We start from the raw sequence: 15,087 nt of genomic DNA on the forward strand, positions 1-15,087 counted from the left end.
CCTTTCACTTAACTCCTGCAGCTTTTCCTCAGCCGGGCGCTAGACGGGGATTTGTGTCGCCTCGGTGCTGATCTGCTTAGCCTCGGCTCTGTCTGCATGAACGAAGGTTAACTTGTGAAAGCTGACAGGAGATAGAGCGATGATCAGGTAAATAAAAATTGTTTTAGATGTAGTGCTGGAGACCTATCAAGTCTCAGAAAGTAATGATTTATTTTTTCTTTTGACGAAGTTTCCCTGGAAAACACTAGACATCCACAGACATGTCTGTTTAAGGTTAGACAGTCGTTGGTCTTGATTTAACCCACAAAGATAAATTGAAATTCTGACTTTTATTTAGCCAATAGGTCCTGTCTAAATTTTGTGTAAACTGTTAAAACTCAGGCTTGGTTAGTCCATTTTATCAACAACCAACCAATCACCTTTCAACCACATGTAGACATCAATGGAGCTGCAGAATTTTATATTGTTTAGACAGAAAAGAAAGTACTTTTTTCTTTGTCTATTCACCTCATTAGACGGTTAGCTTTCTCGTTTTTAAAATGCAGATTCCTCACAATAAATGAATCCTAGTTTGACTTAGAAATTATGTATAATACAAGAGAAGGGCAGAATCTACGCTACTGTTTGCCTAATAAAACTACTTACTTGCTGAGGTAGTTTTACAGTTAACTTTCTAGAAATAGAAAATCTGATGCAAAACAAGCCTGATGACATTATACTTTCAAACTTAACATTTGAAAGGGATTTATGAGATCTCTTTATTTTTGTGGTGTTGAACTAAACTTCTCATCTGCATTTCAGGTACATACTTATGTAATCGTCAATTTCATACGGGGACAACATTTATTCATTAAAGTGTGAAAAAGTATAACCAGAGTATTTATGAGTTAAATGTGGTTATAACGACTATTATCTAAAATAATACTAAACTTGTGTACAGCAGTCAGGGGATTACATTCGTTAAGTAATTTTATGTAAAATAATTTACATAGGTGCATAAGATGAGCAGATAACCAAAAATAAAGAAGTGAGTCACTTCCTTCAAATGACCATATTTGGACAACAGTCTGGGAAATGCAGAATCCACTGATAGCAGCAATAGTTAGAGTGCTAGCTCTTAGTGACTAGGTTAAAACACATTGACAATTTTCTACACATTATCTCATTAAAATGTTAAAGAAACTTAACCATACATTTTTATCATTCAAAATATTTTATAATTTATTTAACTTATAATCTAAAGAGGTAATATCTTACCAACTAACAAATAAACCAAACAACTAACGCTAAGGCTAACATCAACTAGCTTACTAGTTAGCTAGCCTTTTGTATTTCTTCATTTATTTATTTTTTACAATTTAACCAAGACAATTTCAAAAAGGAAAATAAATTATGTTCTTATTCATATTAATAAAAAAGACAAACATTTCGTCCAATTACCAAACTCCAAGTTCAAAATATTCTCTTACAACATATCATAAACATTTTCAGCTGGGTTACTGGGTAGCTGATGTTATAGTTTAAAATATGGACCAAATTTCACTTAGTATTATTGCTTTAAAAAGATAGTAAATATTTTAAAAAATTACATCACATAAACATATATATATTTTTTAAAAGGTTGATTTAGAAGACCAACAGTTTTGATGGTCGACTACATGAACAAGATGCTTTATGAATCTATACTGCAAACTACACCAACTAATAATGTAAACAATATGGCAGAGATGTGATCATATACTATACGCTACAGCTCAACTGTGAATCCTCATAGGGATCAACAGGCCTTAGGGTGGAAATAGGATGGCCTTAACGCTAATTGCATATACCTAAATAGACATTTATTTTTAAAAAGATTGTGTTAGACAGTCTAAGTTTACCAATGGACATACTGACTTGATACAAAAGAATGTCTATGTCAAAGCTTTTTAGAAGTGCCAATTAGCATTAATTTCTAGGATCGAACTGCAAATTCTTTATGGTGTCAAGCTGAAAGAAAGTATCCTTTAAAAAGATGATTGAATCCTAGGTAAATGGTAACAATATCTGCTTAATGTTAAACAAGGTTTTTAAAATGTTGCTAAGCATTGTGTTTTAGTTAAGATCAATGTCCACCATTACGCAAAAAGTGCGATCAAATATGAAACCGGGACAAAGTTTTGGATTAATCTCATCCTGCCGTCTGCTAACAGAGGCTCTCAGTGGGGAGCCTGAAACCAGCTGCACAGTTGTTGTTGTTGTTTTTGCTGAGCTCCCCGGCTTTAAATCCAGGCAATACGTCAGCTGTCACTGAGTCAGCCCATCAGTGTCGTCAGAGTCACAGACAGCCTGAGAGACAGACCAACGTCAGGCTGCTTAAACAAAAGTTGCTTTCAGTTTGCTGCGGTCTATCTGACCTCGGCCGTACCCCTGCTCCAGCTGTTTCTTGGCTTTCACCATGGAGGGAAGATCTGAGGTCTGGTACACCGCCGACCTCATCCTGCTGCCACGACACTGCAGCTCCAAGGCAACATCTTCCCACTTCCTGTCCCGCTCGGAACAGTGGGGTCCCCGTAGGTCTCGGGACGCTCCTCGGGTTTTCCTGAAGTCCTCGAGCTTGGGGGCGCCTCCAATTTTGTCCACGTCCAAGGCTTGTTTGGGGGCCGTGTGACTGGAGCGGGACGTGGGGGACTTGGATTTGCGGCGAGAGCGAAGCGGGGGGCGTTGAGAAGGAGAAGGTGGAGAGGAAGGGATGGGGTTTGAAGACGCTGTCCTTCTGCTTGCCGTTTTCAAACCACCTCCACTACCCTTGTCCCTCCCTCTCCACCCGACTCGGTCTTTACCTGAGGAGGGAGAGGCTGGTTTAAATACACACACACACACAAAAAAAGAGAACGAACGGGACACTCACAGGCACCACAAACAAGCTTTACAGAGAAACCCGGAAAGAAAAGCTCTAAAAGTTTACCAGATATCCAGGCGAGACATTTAAGGGCATCAATTATGCCCTTAAATGTCTCAACAAGAAGCCTGTGGATAGGTGTTATAACACCAAGGATTAAAAAAAAAAAAAAAAAAATGCACGCACATATACACACACACACACACACACAGAGGCACAAAGGGAAACCTGGGAGGCAGCAAGAAACTAATTGGACGTGACAGATATTCCCATGCTGGTTCTTGCCTCCAACATCAAGATGCAGACGGTGAGATGGTATTCATCTTTGTACAGACTGCTGCCATCTACTGGCTGATAGAGGGAGGCTTAATAAACCCTCATTTGTTGATGAAAGCAGGTTTGGGCTGCTCTATGTGCTTTGTGTTTTTTGCAAAATGTTTTTCCAAGTTAAATTATAAAGCTGTCTCTTCTGGGAGAATTATAAATGCTTATAGTTCCTATGGGAGAAAAAAAATACTCTCCAAATACAGAAAAACAAAAGGTTTGAATTTACAAAAGAAAATCAAGATTTTGCAGTCACAAGGCATTTTACAGCAGCTGTTCTCTAGTCTGAGGCCTTCAGGGGCCTAGTCAAGATTTATTTTCTTTTTTTTCCCCCTTTACCAATAGAAATAGAAATGCTCAGAAATAGACGTAGAAGTACCCATGTTGAGTAAATAGGTGACAAACAGGTCAAGATTACGCGCAGGTTAAGTAACAGTGGAAATAATCTTGGATCGTGATTCTGCAAAAACGTGTAGCTTGAATTTTATTTTTGCCTTTTATTAACTGGCAGAACAAATGTTATTAAAAAAAAATGTTTTAAAAAAGAAAAAGAAAGAAACAGTGTCATAGTAGATTGTAGCTAATATTTCGCTTGCCATGACCCTTTGGGTCCTCTACTGCAGCGTTAGGGGCACATAGATCACAACTCGTTCTCACTGTGTGCACAACAGGGATGATTCTGCAGCCGAGTATCACTCCTGCCTTGTCCAGTGGAGGAGCTTTGTGTTTGAGGCGTCACGTTTGCTTTGATCCATGTTGAACCACGGTCCAACACAACTTAGACCCGCTCAACATGGTGATAGTGTAGCTCTTAGCATGCTAGCTAAGTTACAATCCTCTCCTGATTAAAATATCCCACGCTAACAAAGCAATGCCTTTTATGATGTGCAGGTCTCTGGTCCTGGTGGTGCAGTTTTTTTGAGCTGGGAGCATGTGAACAAGTACAAAAAGAGGATTTAAGTTATACGTCTTCAGAGTGAGGTCTCCCACTGGGACTAATCGAACGAGCACCTGCCCGCGGTCTCCTGCAGGGTGGATCAGGTGGTGCAGTGACTGACAGGAAAGGACTCGAGAGGTCCGCCATGTTTCCTAAAAGTCTTCAGCTGCCATCATCATCATCATCATCATGACTGTAAGTTAAATAGTAAACTGCAGACAAGAACACATTTCTGTTGACTCTTACAACCTAATGTACTGTAAAGGCCATCAAACTGGAAAACAATGAATCACACTTTAAAGAAGAAACCTGGATCGGACTTGAATTTAGGTGTAGCATTAGTCTTTGGGAAAGATAATGTCACTTCAGGTATTTTATTTTATTTTTCTGTAATGGTATATCGAACCAGTAAACCTTCCTCAGAGCGATGTCCGTGACCGGTAGATGGATACAAGAACTGAAGTAATTACAGCCAAAGGGGATAAAACAAGCTACGAGCGGGCTAGGGTGTCCTAACTTTTAATTTCTGTTGATATCTTTCGTTTGATTAGTTAATTTCTGTTTTTATTCGCTTTTAAAAACTCTATTTCCCAGATGACATAAAGTAAAAGAAGGGTACAGATTGATATTTGTTAACAACATTTAATATATAGTGTCAGAAATATTTTCACATATTTTATTTATTTATTACCATTAAGACCTGTGTATGAGCTGCTCAATAAGTGACGCATAATATTGTCCAGACAGAAACACTTAGTATTGAGATAGGGGCTGTAATTTGGCTGGAGCCCAATGAGTTCTAGCTGATGAGGACAGTGGTGTTTGGTACAAAATGTTCTGGTAGGAGCTTCCAGTTCGTTTCCCCTTTAAATGCTAACCGGATTTTGCTGGATAGAAAGGAGACGCGTTTCTCTGTGCCCGTCATTCTTGATTTTATGGACCGGGTTAAAAAGAATCAGTTGCTGCGGTTGTCACATGTTAGTCCTTAAATAAAACCAAAATAAAAAAAGACCAACATTGAGGAATTGTACAAACAGAAGAAGCCGCAGAATCCGAACATCATGTGATGCGAGAGACGCACAAAGACGGTCTCCGTTCTGTGAGTGTGTGGGAAGTGGGAGCAGACCAAAGAGCCCGGCGTGACGACACTGGCCAGACCAGACACTGAGCTGAGTGGAAGCCCCGCATACCTAATGACCGCCTCCTGAAAAGCCTTTGGAGCAGCAAAACAAAAAGGGCCAGAACACAAGAGGCAGGAGAGGCACGAGGGGAATGTCAAAGAGAAACCATCTTAAAATGATGGCGAGAAAGGTTAGAGATCAAAAACGGGTGAAGAATTTAAACCCAAGCATCCAGGACAGCTTTTAGTTACAATATTGATCACAGGCCTGCACAACAAAACTGCTGTCAGCACCGCTGCCTCACGGCTGAAAGCTGTTGGGTTCGAATCCCGGCCTGGGGTCTTTCTGCAGGGACTCTGTATTGATCATTCACTTTCACCAGTGTCTGAGATAAAAATGTTTTTCTATTGTCTGGTGTAATAATGTAATCAGAAATGTGTAACTATTAGAGTAACGACTGCAACGACTGCAACCACGCACCATAGCTGCAACAATAACTGTAATAACTTATGTGCAATAAGCTATTTAAACAAGGTGCTACAATCCGTGCATTAAGCCTGTGCAATAATCCTGTATAAACTGTATAAACTGTGCAATAAGCCTGTGCAATAGTCCTGTATAAACTGTATAATAACATATGTGCAATAACATATTTATACATAGGAGTGTACAGAATTGTATATTGTATATAGCTGTATAACTGTATCTAACTGATTCTACTTACCTACTTTGACACCTTCTTCTGACTTTTGACTATTGAGCCGATGGGACAAGTGAATTTCTCCACTGTGAGATCAATAAAGCTTATCTTATGTGTTTTCATTAGCTGTCAATGGCAAATCATCATAAGTAACAGAAAGAAAGTCTTGAAAAGACCAGTGTTTAATTAATTTATATAAAGTGTTTCACTTACAGAATGGAGTTACTGAAAAAAGTAAACTCTTCAATAATATCCTAATTTATTGAATGGGTCTGAAATTGTGAAATGGAAGGATAATTATTGCTTTCATTTGAACAAATAATAACCGAAGAAGCGCAGCATGTATTTGTATTGAGCCTCCTAAAGTTGACCATATGTTGAACCAAACTTCAGAGCTATATATAGCTGCAGTCTTTTGGAGGACGCCTGCATTAGCTTTGCAGGAACTGACATTTTTTTCCCCCACCCATTTGTCTTTGCAAAAAGGCTCATTCAGATCCAACACGGAGAGCAGCAATCTTCAACTTTTGCCCCAGACTCTCGGTTAAATTAACATCTGGACTTTGACTAGGTCACTAATGCAAGGCCACTTATACTGCTGAAAGGGAACTTCAGCTGCAGTCTGAAGTTTTCCATTGTGCATTGTGTTGCAATGTAGGTCAGAAAGCAACATTTTCTGATTTGAGATTATTTTATATGGAAAATATTTCAAAGTTGATGTATGATTTTCATTCCTCTTTACAATCATGCACGACTCTGGTTTGGTCGATCACATTAAATCCCAATAAAGTTTGTGTTTGTAATGTAAACAAAAGGTCAAGGTAAAGTAACACTTTTGGAAGGCACGTCACAGCCAGAACTCCTATGCCATGGCAGGAAGCACTTCTTTTGTGAGAGGAAATACCGGGAAAAACCTCCAGGTTGCTTCAAAGACTTCCAGAAAATCTGAATGATGTCCAATATCTAATTAACAGCATCCCAAATGAATTTAGAAATGCATAAAAATCCAAAATTATCCCCCAAAAAAACCAAACACATTTACTTTACTTTTTATTATGGTTTCCCTCTCACCAAAAACAAGAGTTAATAATTATGGTAGCCTTGGACAAAATCCAAAGAAAGTCAGATTAGTTTAGCTTTTACTTCTTTTTAATTTTCCCATTCCTCCTTGTGTCACAAACAGGTTCTGATGCTGGAAATAAAAGAAGCACTTTGGTCCAGTTTGGTGCCACGTTGTTGATTTCTGACTTTTTTTTCCCCTGTCTTTCCATTTCTTGTCAGGGCTGAAGGTAACCTCCTCTTCCTCAGACAGGCTCTTGTAATAAGTGCAGGATGTAGGGTTATTGGTGGCTGTTTTGGCTCGATGTTTCTGAGCTTTAAACATGAAAAGCTTAAAATAAAAAATAAAGAAAAGGCTTCTGCGTCAAGCAGGCAAGTCTTAGACACACCTTTGGAGCTCCACATGGTAGCCACTGTGTTGTTATACCGGCCATTGATGATGAAGGTCCTGAACAGCGTCCTTTCTGATGAGTGGAAAAGTTAGCCAACTCTTCTCTTTCTTGTACAGCCTGTTTCAAGTCACCCCACATCGTCTCTAAAGGGTAAAGATCTGGGCGTTGAGTCAGTCCGTAATGATTTAAATGTTTTCAGCCAGTCATCAGTAGATTGTTTTTGGTCACTATCATGTTCCAGATCCCAGTTTTGCTTCAGCTTTTTCTTTTTTCCCTCTCCAATGTACGTTCACACCGAACAAGACGAACTTTTTTCCTACCGTTGGTCCCTTACATTTCTCTCTCTCACAAACAATCTGCACTGAGAATGAAGCCATTTTCCCCCCAGCTCACATCACCGCGTCATCAAATAGGATTCCTCTTGTCTGTTCAACTCACCGTGACAGAGAGATTTTACTGAGCGACTCACTGTTCTGTAATGTGGAGAGCCGAACAATGGTGCCGGCGCCCCTAGGTCACCAGATCCTCCAGAGATGCACCAATAAATCCACCATTGTGGAATAGAAATATGGCCTAACCTTACTGTCCAAATATGTAACACATTTTTGTGGACGAGAAGGACCCTCAACGCAATGTGAATAGACAGAAAAAAAATCTGATTTTTGAACTCCAGTGATATTTTACTTTGCGCTTTTCGCATTTTTGCTTCGCTCTACTCAAACAACCCGACCCATTTGTATCGTTCTAAATGCCTCCTTCGCATTGCAAACTGTTAACTCGCTCCTGAAAAGCGCCTTTACATGGTGATAACATGCAAATCACTAGCTCCATTCCTCTTGTCAGCGATCAGTGTGAACGTAGCTTCACAGATGGTCTCATGTCTTCTACGCGAACGCTCTCAGACATATCTGGATTCATGGAGGACTCTATCATGATGATGATGATAATGATGATGATGATGATGATGATGACCTGACCATGTCCTGCTGCAGCTGAAGTTTCCCTGAATCATGACGCATCTCTTTCCATGCGTCACTTAGACTGACGTTCTTTTCCTGGAATGGTATTTTTCCTCTGATTCTAAGACTACCATTGAAGGTAAACTTATGTAGTCTCTTTTTCTCTTTGTAGAGGTATACCTGTTCATATCAACATCAGCAAGATCCTGCTGCACATCCAGTAATTATATTCTGGGGGTTATGGAGACTTCTTTTAGCATCTTGCAGTCTGCTTTTAGGATGAACTTGCTTGGACATTCAGTCTACAAGTGGAAGATATTAAACATTATGATAACATGCTCAGGTCTGTTTTCCAGCTTATGGCTGGTTTTGAGTTATATTTAACTTCTTTAAAGGTTCTATATCATGATTCTTTACAAGATCAGCTATAGGCATGATGAAAGCTTGCCTTTGGCACTACAGGCTATTCATTTCTTATGAAATTGTATTTGTTTTCTGGTGCTGGAAGAAAGACAAATGCATTTACTGTGACGTTGACTCTCCTCATGTGGGGTTGCCCTAGAGCCGCTGCAGCATGTTCAAAAGATAGCAACAGTAGTTGCTGTTGCTGTGCAGACTAGGTGCTAAAAGAGCCACTTCGTTTCAACTTTGAGCAGAAGTGAGTGCGCTTTGTCTCACATCACCACTCGTTGTTGGGCGTGTTGTTTAGAGGGCCAGAGCGGCACAGTCAAGGTGGGTACTTCCTGGTTAGGGTAATGACTGCTCTACATAGGCCTGTAATGAAAGACTCGTCTTCCAGGACAGGGAGAGGCTGAATTCACGAGGATTACTTAAGACTTGCACGAATCAAGCAAAATACCACTTTGGGCATGATTTTGATGCATGTTTCAGGTTTAATTATTGCAATAAAAGATGACGACTTTTACCCACCCTTACCAGGCCAGTGCTTATAAATGTAGAGGGCTCCGGTATCAAGGTTTAATATTTGTGTCCTTCATTTTACATGGTAACAAACATATATGAGACTCCTGCATCTCATTTAACTTTGAATGCAGATACAAAATCCTATTATAAAGCCCATGTATTCCCGGGGCCATGGACATCATGCCACATTTACGAAATGCACTTGCTTATTGTGCAAAGTCAACCAAATCTGTCAGTTTTAAAATATGCATTGACAATTCCTGTATCTCTCCCACCTTTCCGCTTCAGAGCCTTGGTGTCATCCTGGACAGCCCTCTCCATCCTCTCCTTCACTTTCCACATCCATAATATCATCCGGTTAACTTACTTTCATCTCTGCAGCATCAAGCAAGTTCTTCCATCACACTTTTGCTAAGCTGGTCCACAGCCCACTCACCTCTCAAATTTAGAATTTAATCTCCCTGTCCCTCAGAAAACCCTCCATAAACTTCAACTGGTACAAAAGACAGCAGCTTGCATCATTACATCATCTACTTCACACCTGTAATTTACATGACTCCACTGGCTCTCTGTCACATTCAATATAAATCAATCCTATGAACATACAAGACCAACCACAACCTTGTCCTTTCGGAAATGTCTTACTTACTTTCATATCTATCAAAGTGAATGCAAATTCAAATTATTTGCTATATTATGTAGCTTTGTATTATTTTATTAAGTACCATGTTTATCCATAGGCTGATCTTGTGGTGGTTACAAATAAAATGTTATATTACAATAAAAGGGGAACATAGACAAACCACACAACTGAAATACTGAAAACAGGGAAGTGATTTAAAACAAATTTTGCCTTTAACATCTTCAAATAGAATTTTTTTTCTATTTGCTAGTTTGACAGAGTTCTCACCCAGCCCACAGACTGTTTTCCCTCCTGCCCTCCGGCAGGTGTTTCAGGTGCCTCCGGACCAGATCCAGCAGACTAAAGAACAGCTTTTTCCCCAGAGCTGTCTCTTTTATTGAACTCTAATCCTCACTGATAGACTCTCCTCTCCCTCCTCACACATACCTCCATTCTGGTATTCTGTTATTTACAAGACTGTAATGTTCACCTGCACCACTATGACTGAATATTGATTTGCACTGCTGACTGTTTATTCACAGTACCAGTTATTTACATATACATCTGCAATACCGTACATTAACTGTAATATGCAATTACCTTCCACTGCACTTTAATTTAAATAGTTTGTCCAAATTTTATTTATTCATTTTATAGTAATAGCTACCTGTATATCATGCTCACAATTCTGCCTATAGTAATAGCAATCTATACATATATTCATAGTACACGTAAAACCATATCTGTAAAACTATTTGTATTAATATCCACCTGTATATTATATTCGGTACATATCCAGCTGTAAATTTATACTAATAAAAATACTAGTTATCTATATATTATACTCATAGGACAAATCTATCAGTAAAATTCTGCTTATAATAGTATCCATCCCTAAATTTATTCAGTAAAACCCCATGTCCTGTACTTATGGAACCATTGTTTATCCTGCACTTGCTGCTATTGCACTTCTGGTTAGACCTAAACTGCATTTCGTTGCCTCGTACCTGTGCCTGTGTAATGACAATAAAGTTTAATCTAATCTAATCTAACCTTAATACTTCCATTCACATTTGCATTTGTTGACTCATCTGCATTTAAACAAAACACCTTTTTTTGCAGTTTGCCCAGCATTTTCGTTTTATAGTGAGCAACAATGTCGTGCGCGCAGAGATAAGAGGCATGTTTGACAGTCCTGAAAGTGAGCTCTGATCTTCAACAACAACCCACTGCATCAGGTCAACAAGAGGCTGAGACGCCATGAGGGACAGGTGACGCTCGGCTATAAACGCGCATGTGCGAACTTCCTGGTTACACGGTCGGCCATGGATACAGGTGCCTCGGTTGTTTTTAGCTGTTGCGCCAGGTAAAGAGGAGAGGTGCTGCAGAAAAAGTGCAGCATTTGGTGGCATATTATGAACATAAACACGTTTTTCAGGTTAAGCTTTTTGCATGACGACCTGTAATCTTCCCATCCTTGTCCATTCTCTCAGCCTAGCCTCCATTTATGCTTAACACCGCCGTCAAAAGTTGATATAATCAACCCTTCTTCAATAGAAAGCGCCTTCATGCTAAATTAGCCTGAGCTAGCGCGTTACTCTTTTGTGTTTTAAATAAAAACGTAACAGCGAATCACGGGCATTATAAGCTTATTGCTTCTGCCAACACACCCTTTTTTATGTTACAAGGACATATATTGGCGTTTATTGTGTATGTGTGGCTGAAATAAATTTAAATTGAAGGTAATAGCAAATCACGAGGAGATCCCTGGTTGGTCGCCCGCGTTTATCAGCTAAATTACCGGAAGCGAGGAAATAAACGCAGATAGACGACATGGCCACAGGTGGAATAATAACATTAATTTAACCACGATATACACACTTACCAAGGAAGTTGTTCTCAGATGTTCAATTCGCTCAACTTTCTGACTTGCTGGTTCGTATAAATCCAAAGAAAACCTTTGCCCACCACTACTTTCATTCATGCCGTCCGTGGCAAGTTTGAGACTTTCTTCCAAAAGTTAAATACTGACAAACCTCAGACTGCCAGGTGTCCGCTTTGCAAAGACCCTCCTTAGTCTCATTCTGATTGGCTAATGTCTCGGCTTAGCCAGTTTTCATTGGTGGAGAGCAGCTTCGGTTTAAAACCTTGAATAAAAAGCCTAAATTGGAACCAAGTGGATCTAAGTATTGTTTAACCTGTGCACTAGCTGTATGAGATGTATATTCAGGACAGAAGGAAGTCAATAAATACTTCCTCATTCACACTTTGGAGAGGGAGCACATGGCTTCCAAGGAGTTGCTAGGAAAGTCCAAACAAAGATGGTGTTGCTGAAAGCCTAAGGAAGGAAAGGAGGTTGTTTACACGTGGATACAGAGAGAGAATGAAATGTGGAAAACATTTATTTGAACTATTTACAGTCAACTCTGCTGAACCGATTCCTAATGAGACAGCGTGGCAGCAATACCATTCAACAATGACTGCGTCGACACGGCGGGTTCAAATAGGGAACTATATACAAATGAATACTTTTAACTGATGGTAACCATGAAAACAACATGATGCATAAATTAACGGATTTATACAGTAAAGGCTCAAAAGAAGTGTGTCCAGATTGAAGCCTGCAGGAAACACAGCTCAAAGCTTTTTAATCTGAAACAAACATGGTGGATGGAAAAAGAAAGAAAGAAAAAAAAAAGCTGCTTGTTTACAGTCAGTGCACATTATTAAAGATCAATGAGCCAAGAGTGCACGCTTAAGCTTTTGCGATACAGTCAAAATGCCTGAGGTAAGAGAACATGGATGGAAAGAGATTTTTAAAAACTGTGTGTAAAGGTAGTGTATCTTCTGACTTCACTGGGTCAGGCCAGCCAGCTGTTACAAGGTTAAGTTAAAAAGTGTATGATTGCTTTAAAACTATTTTATCAGAGCTTTCCGGCCTTGCCTGTAGTTTAGTTTCTCGTGGCTACTGAGTAGAGACTATCCGAGTTAGCGGTTGTTTACTAGAATCAGACATGTTTCAGCTTGATCAGCCGTGACGCGTGGCTGGCAAATAGAAAACTAAAGAATCTGACCTTACAATCAGTGAATGCACCAAACCTAAGCGCTACCAGGTTTCAGCTGTACCTCTCTTCAGTGCGGAAGTTGTTACTGAACAAAGAAGACTGAAAGTTAGCCCGTTTCATTATAGGTGAGGCGTTTAAAAATGCTCAAAGGACGCACAGAGATCCACGAAGCCCTTTGAGAGGAAACTATTGTCTACGACATGTCGAGAAATGTCTGAGTTCATTCAAGGTATAAAGAGCGAGAGAGAGAGAGAGAGAGAGAGCAAAACTTTCAGGAGATAACAGGAAGGCTAAAAGGAGTCTAGCAAAGTTGGTCTGCTTTATGCTTAAGAACCTTAAATATATGTCATTTTAGAAAATATAAGAGTCGTGGTAAGGATCTACGTCTTCTAGGGAATAACCATGACTGGGTTTCAGTAATGCTAGCCATGCTAACTGTCAATTCAACATGCAAAACTGTTTTTTGCCTTTTAAAGATAGTAAAATCCTGTTTTACAGTGACTGCTCTCTGAGCCCCTAATAAAAAAAGTAATTACTGCTCGCCACAGGAACTCTAGAAAAACATTTTTTTTAATGTCGTAGCTCTTAATGAGAATTTGGAATTGGGTACAATCATATTGGCAGGTCATAGCTTTGCCAAAACCGGAGATAGGAAACCAGCCACAACATTTTTATCGACACATCTCTATTACTGAGATAATGAATTCTAAACCTATGGCATCTCAATCACATTTAGTATGAAAAAGACAAGAAAATGAATGCAAAGTGGAGTAACAGGGGGGAAAAAATGACATTTAGACAAATAATTAAAGTCTTGTTTACAATTGGCTAAAGTGCATTGTTAAGATTCTGTACAATTAGGGACTGGAGGAGTGAATTTGGCGCAGGTTTTTTTTTTTTACCAAGCTCACCCTCAGTCTTATGTCTTAAAGCAAAAAAAACAAAAAAAAAACATCCACAGCAAGCCCGTTGAAAAAGTCCACACAGATGCACACAACACAAGAAAATTCAGGGGGCACATTTTGTCCACGCTCAATGCATCTATTTTTCCTCTCTTTGTTTTTGACACATTTTGTTATCCTCAAAAGTGGATTGCTGGCCACAAAGCAGTGCAAATCTCACTTTATCACATTTACTGTGGTCTGTCTAAACAAAACCAAATCTCTAATCTCATACATTTACGCTCTTGGCTCTAACCTTTTAGAGTAGTTATGTGTATTTCTATCAAAATCTGGACTACAGCTCCTAATTTGCAGTGATGCATCTAATAAATTGAAAAATATTTTAGTACTCAGTTCAATGGAAGGAAAGGAGGAGTTTCAGATGCATTTTCTGCCGCATGTGATTAGTGGCCACTGAAGTGACTTCAGGCTGACTCTAGGGGGTCTCCAGTCCCGCTAGCAGTCAGGTGAAGGGAGCGGTGCATGTTCAGTGGTTGAAAGAGTTCACACTGGCAAGGTACCTGAGCTAGGCCGACCGTCCTGTGCTTGGTGTAGAGGTCGGGGGAGGGGTTTACTCGACAGGGCGGAGGGAGTGATGTAGTTGAGGCTGGGGCTGTTAATGTCCCCCTCTCCCACCAGAGTTAGGTCCGACAGGGCGTCCTCCTCGAGCATTTGGATTGACTCCCCCCTGGCTGGGTCCTGGGGGACACCCTGCGTGTTGTTTCGGGTTGGCTGGACGGGGGACAAGGCGACGGGAAACGAAGGGTGCGGCCTGGCTTTCCTGCCTCCCCCGCACTCTGCGCCCAGCGCCGAGTCCAAGCTCTGCGACTGGTGGCTCGCGCTGAGCAGATGCGAGCCACTGACTACACCGCCCCTGTGGTTGCTGTTTCCCTTGTTGCCCCGGCGGCCGCTGCCGGGGACGCCGCCGTTGTTGGTGTTACGGGAATCCGGGGCGGAGCAGACGTTCTCGGGGTTGCAGGGGGGAGGCCCCGTCGGGTTGGCTGGTGACAGGCGCAGGAAGTCCGGCAGCTGCAGGTCGCTCTTGTTCAGCAGGCCTCGCTGGTCGTCGGCTCGGTTGCTCTGAGCTTTGGATATAAGGTCGAAGAACTCTGCGGAACGCAGAGCGCCGCATGCACAAAAAACACATGAATACATGAACGGC

The 15,087-nt window shown here is 40.6% G+C and overlaps 1 protein-coding gene and 1 long non-coding RNA gene across 4 annotated transcripts in view; both read right to left on the reverse strand.

Moving 5' to 3' along the window:
* Positions 1–1,609: 1,609 nt before the first annotated feature.
* Positions 1,610–12,132, reverse strand: LOC118563166. Its single transcript, XR_004931065.1, has 2 exons — positions 11,805–12,132; positions 1,610–2,822 (listed from the first exon to the last, which is right to left on the reverse strand). It is a non-coding gene; the product is annotated as an uncharacterized LOC118563166 (long non-coding RNA).
* Positions 12,133–12,303: 171 nt separating this feature from the next.
* rgs12b (regulator of G protein signaling 12b) overlaps positions 12,304–15,087 on the reverse strand; it is a 72,703-nt gene continuing 69,919 nt past the window's right edge. For 2 of the 3 annotated variants that reach the window (XM_036137188.1, XM_036137189.1), the window contains exon 19: positions 12,304–15,034. In XM_036137188.1, coding sequence (XP_035993081.1) covers positions 14,430–15,034 — 605 coding nt within the window. In that variant the 3' untranslated portion in view covers positions 12,304–14,429. The remainder of the gene's footprint in view (positions 15,035–15,087) is intronic. The other variant, XM_036137190.1, reaches the window with a different exon arrangement.

Source organism: Fundulus heteroclitus, chromosome 5 (genome assembly GCF_011125445.2).
Source record: "Fundulus heteroclitus isolate FHET01 chromosome 5, MU-UCD_Fhet_4.1, whole genome shotgun sequence".
Classification (NCBI taxonomy): domain Eukaryota; kingdom Metazoa; phylum Chordata; class Actinopteri; order Cyprinodontiformes; family Fundulidae; genus Fundulus; species Fundulus heteroclitus.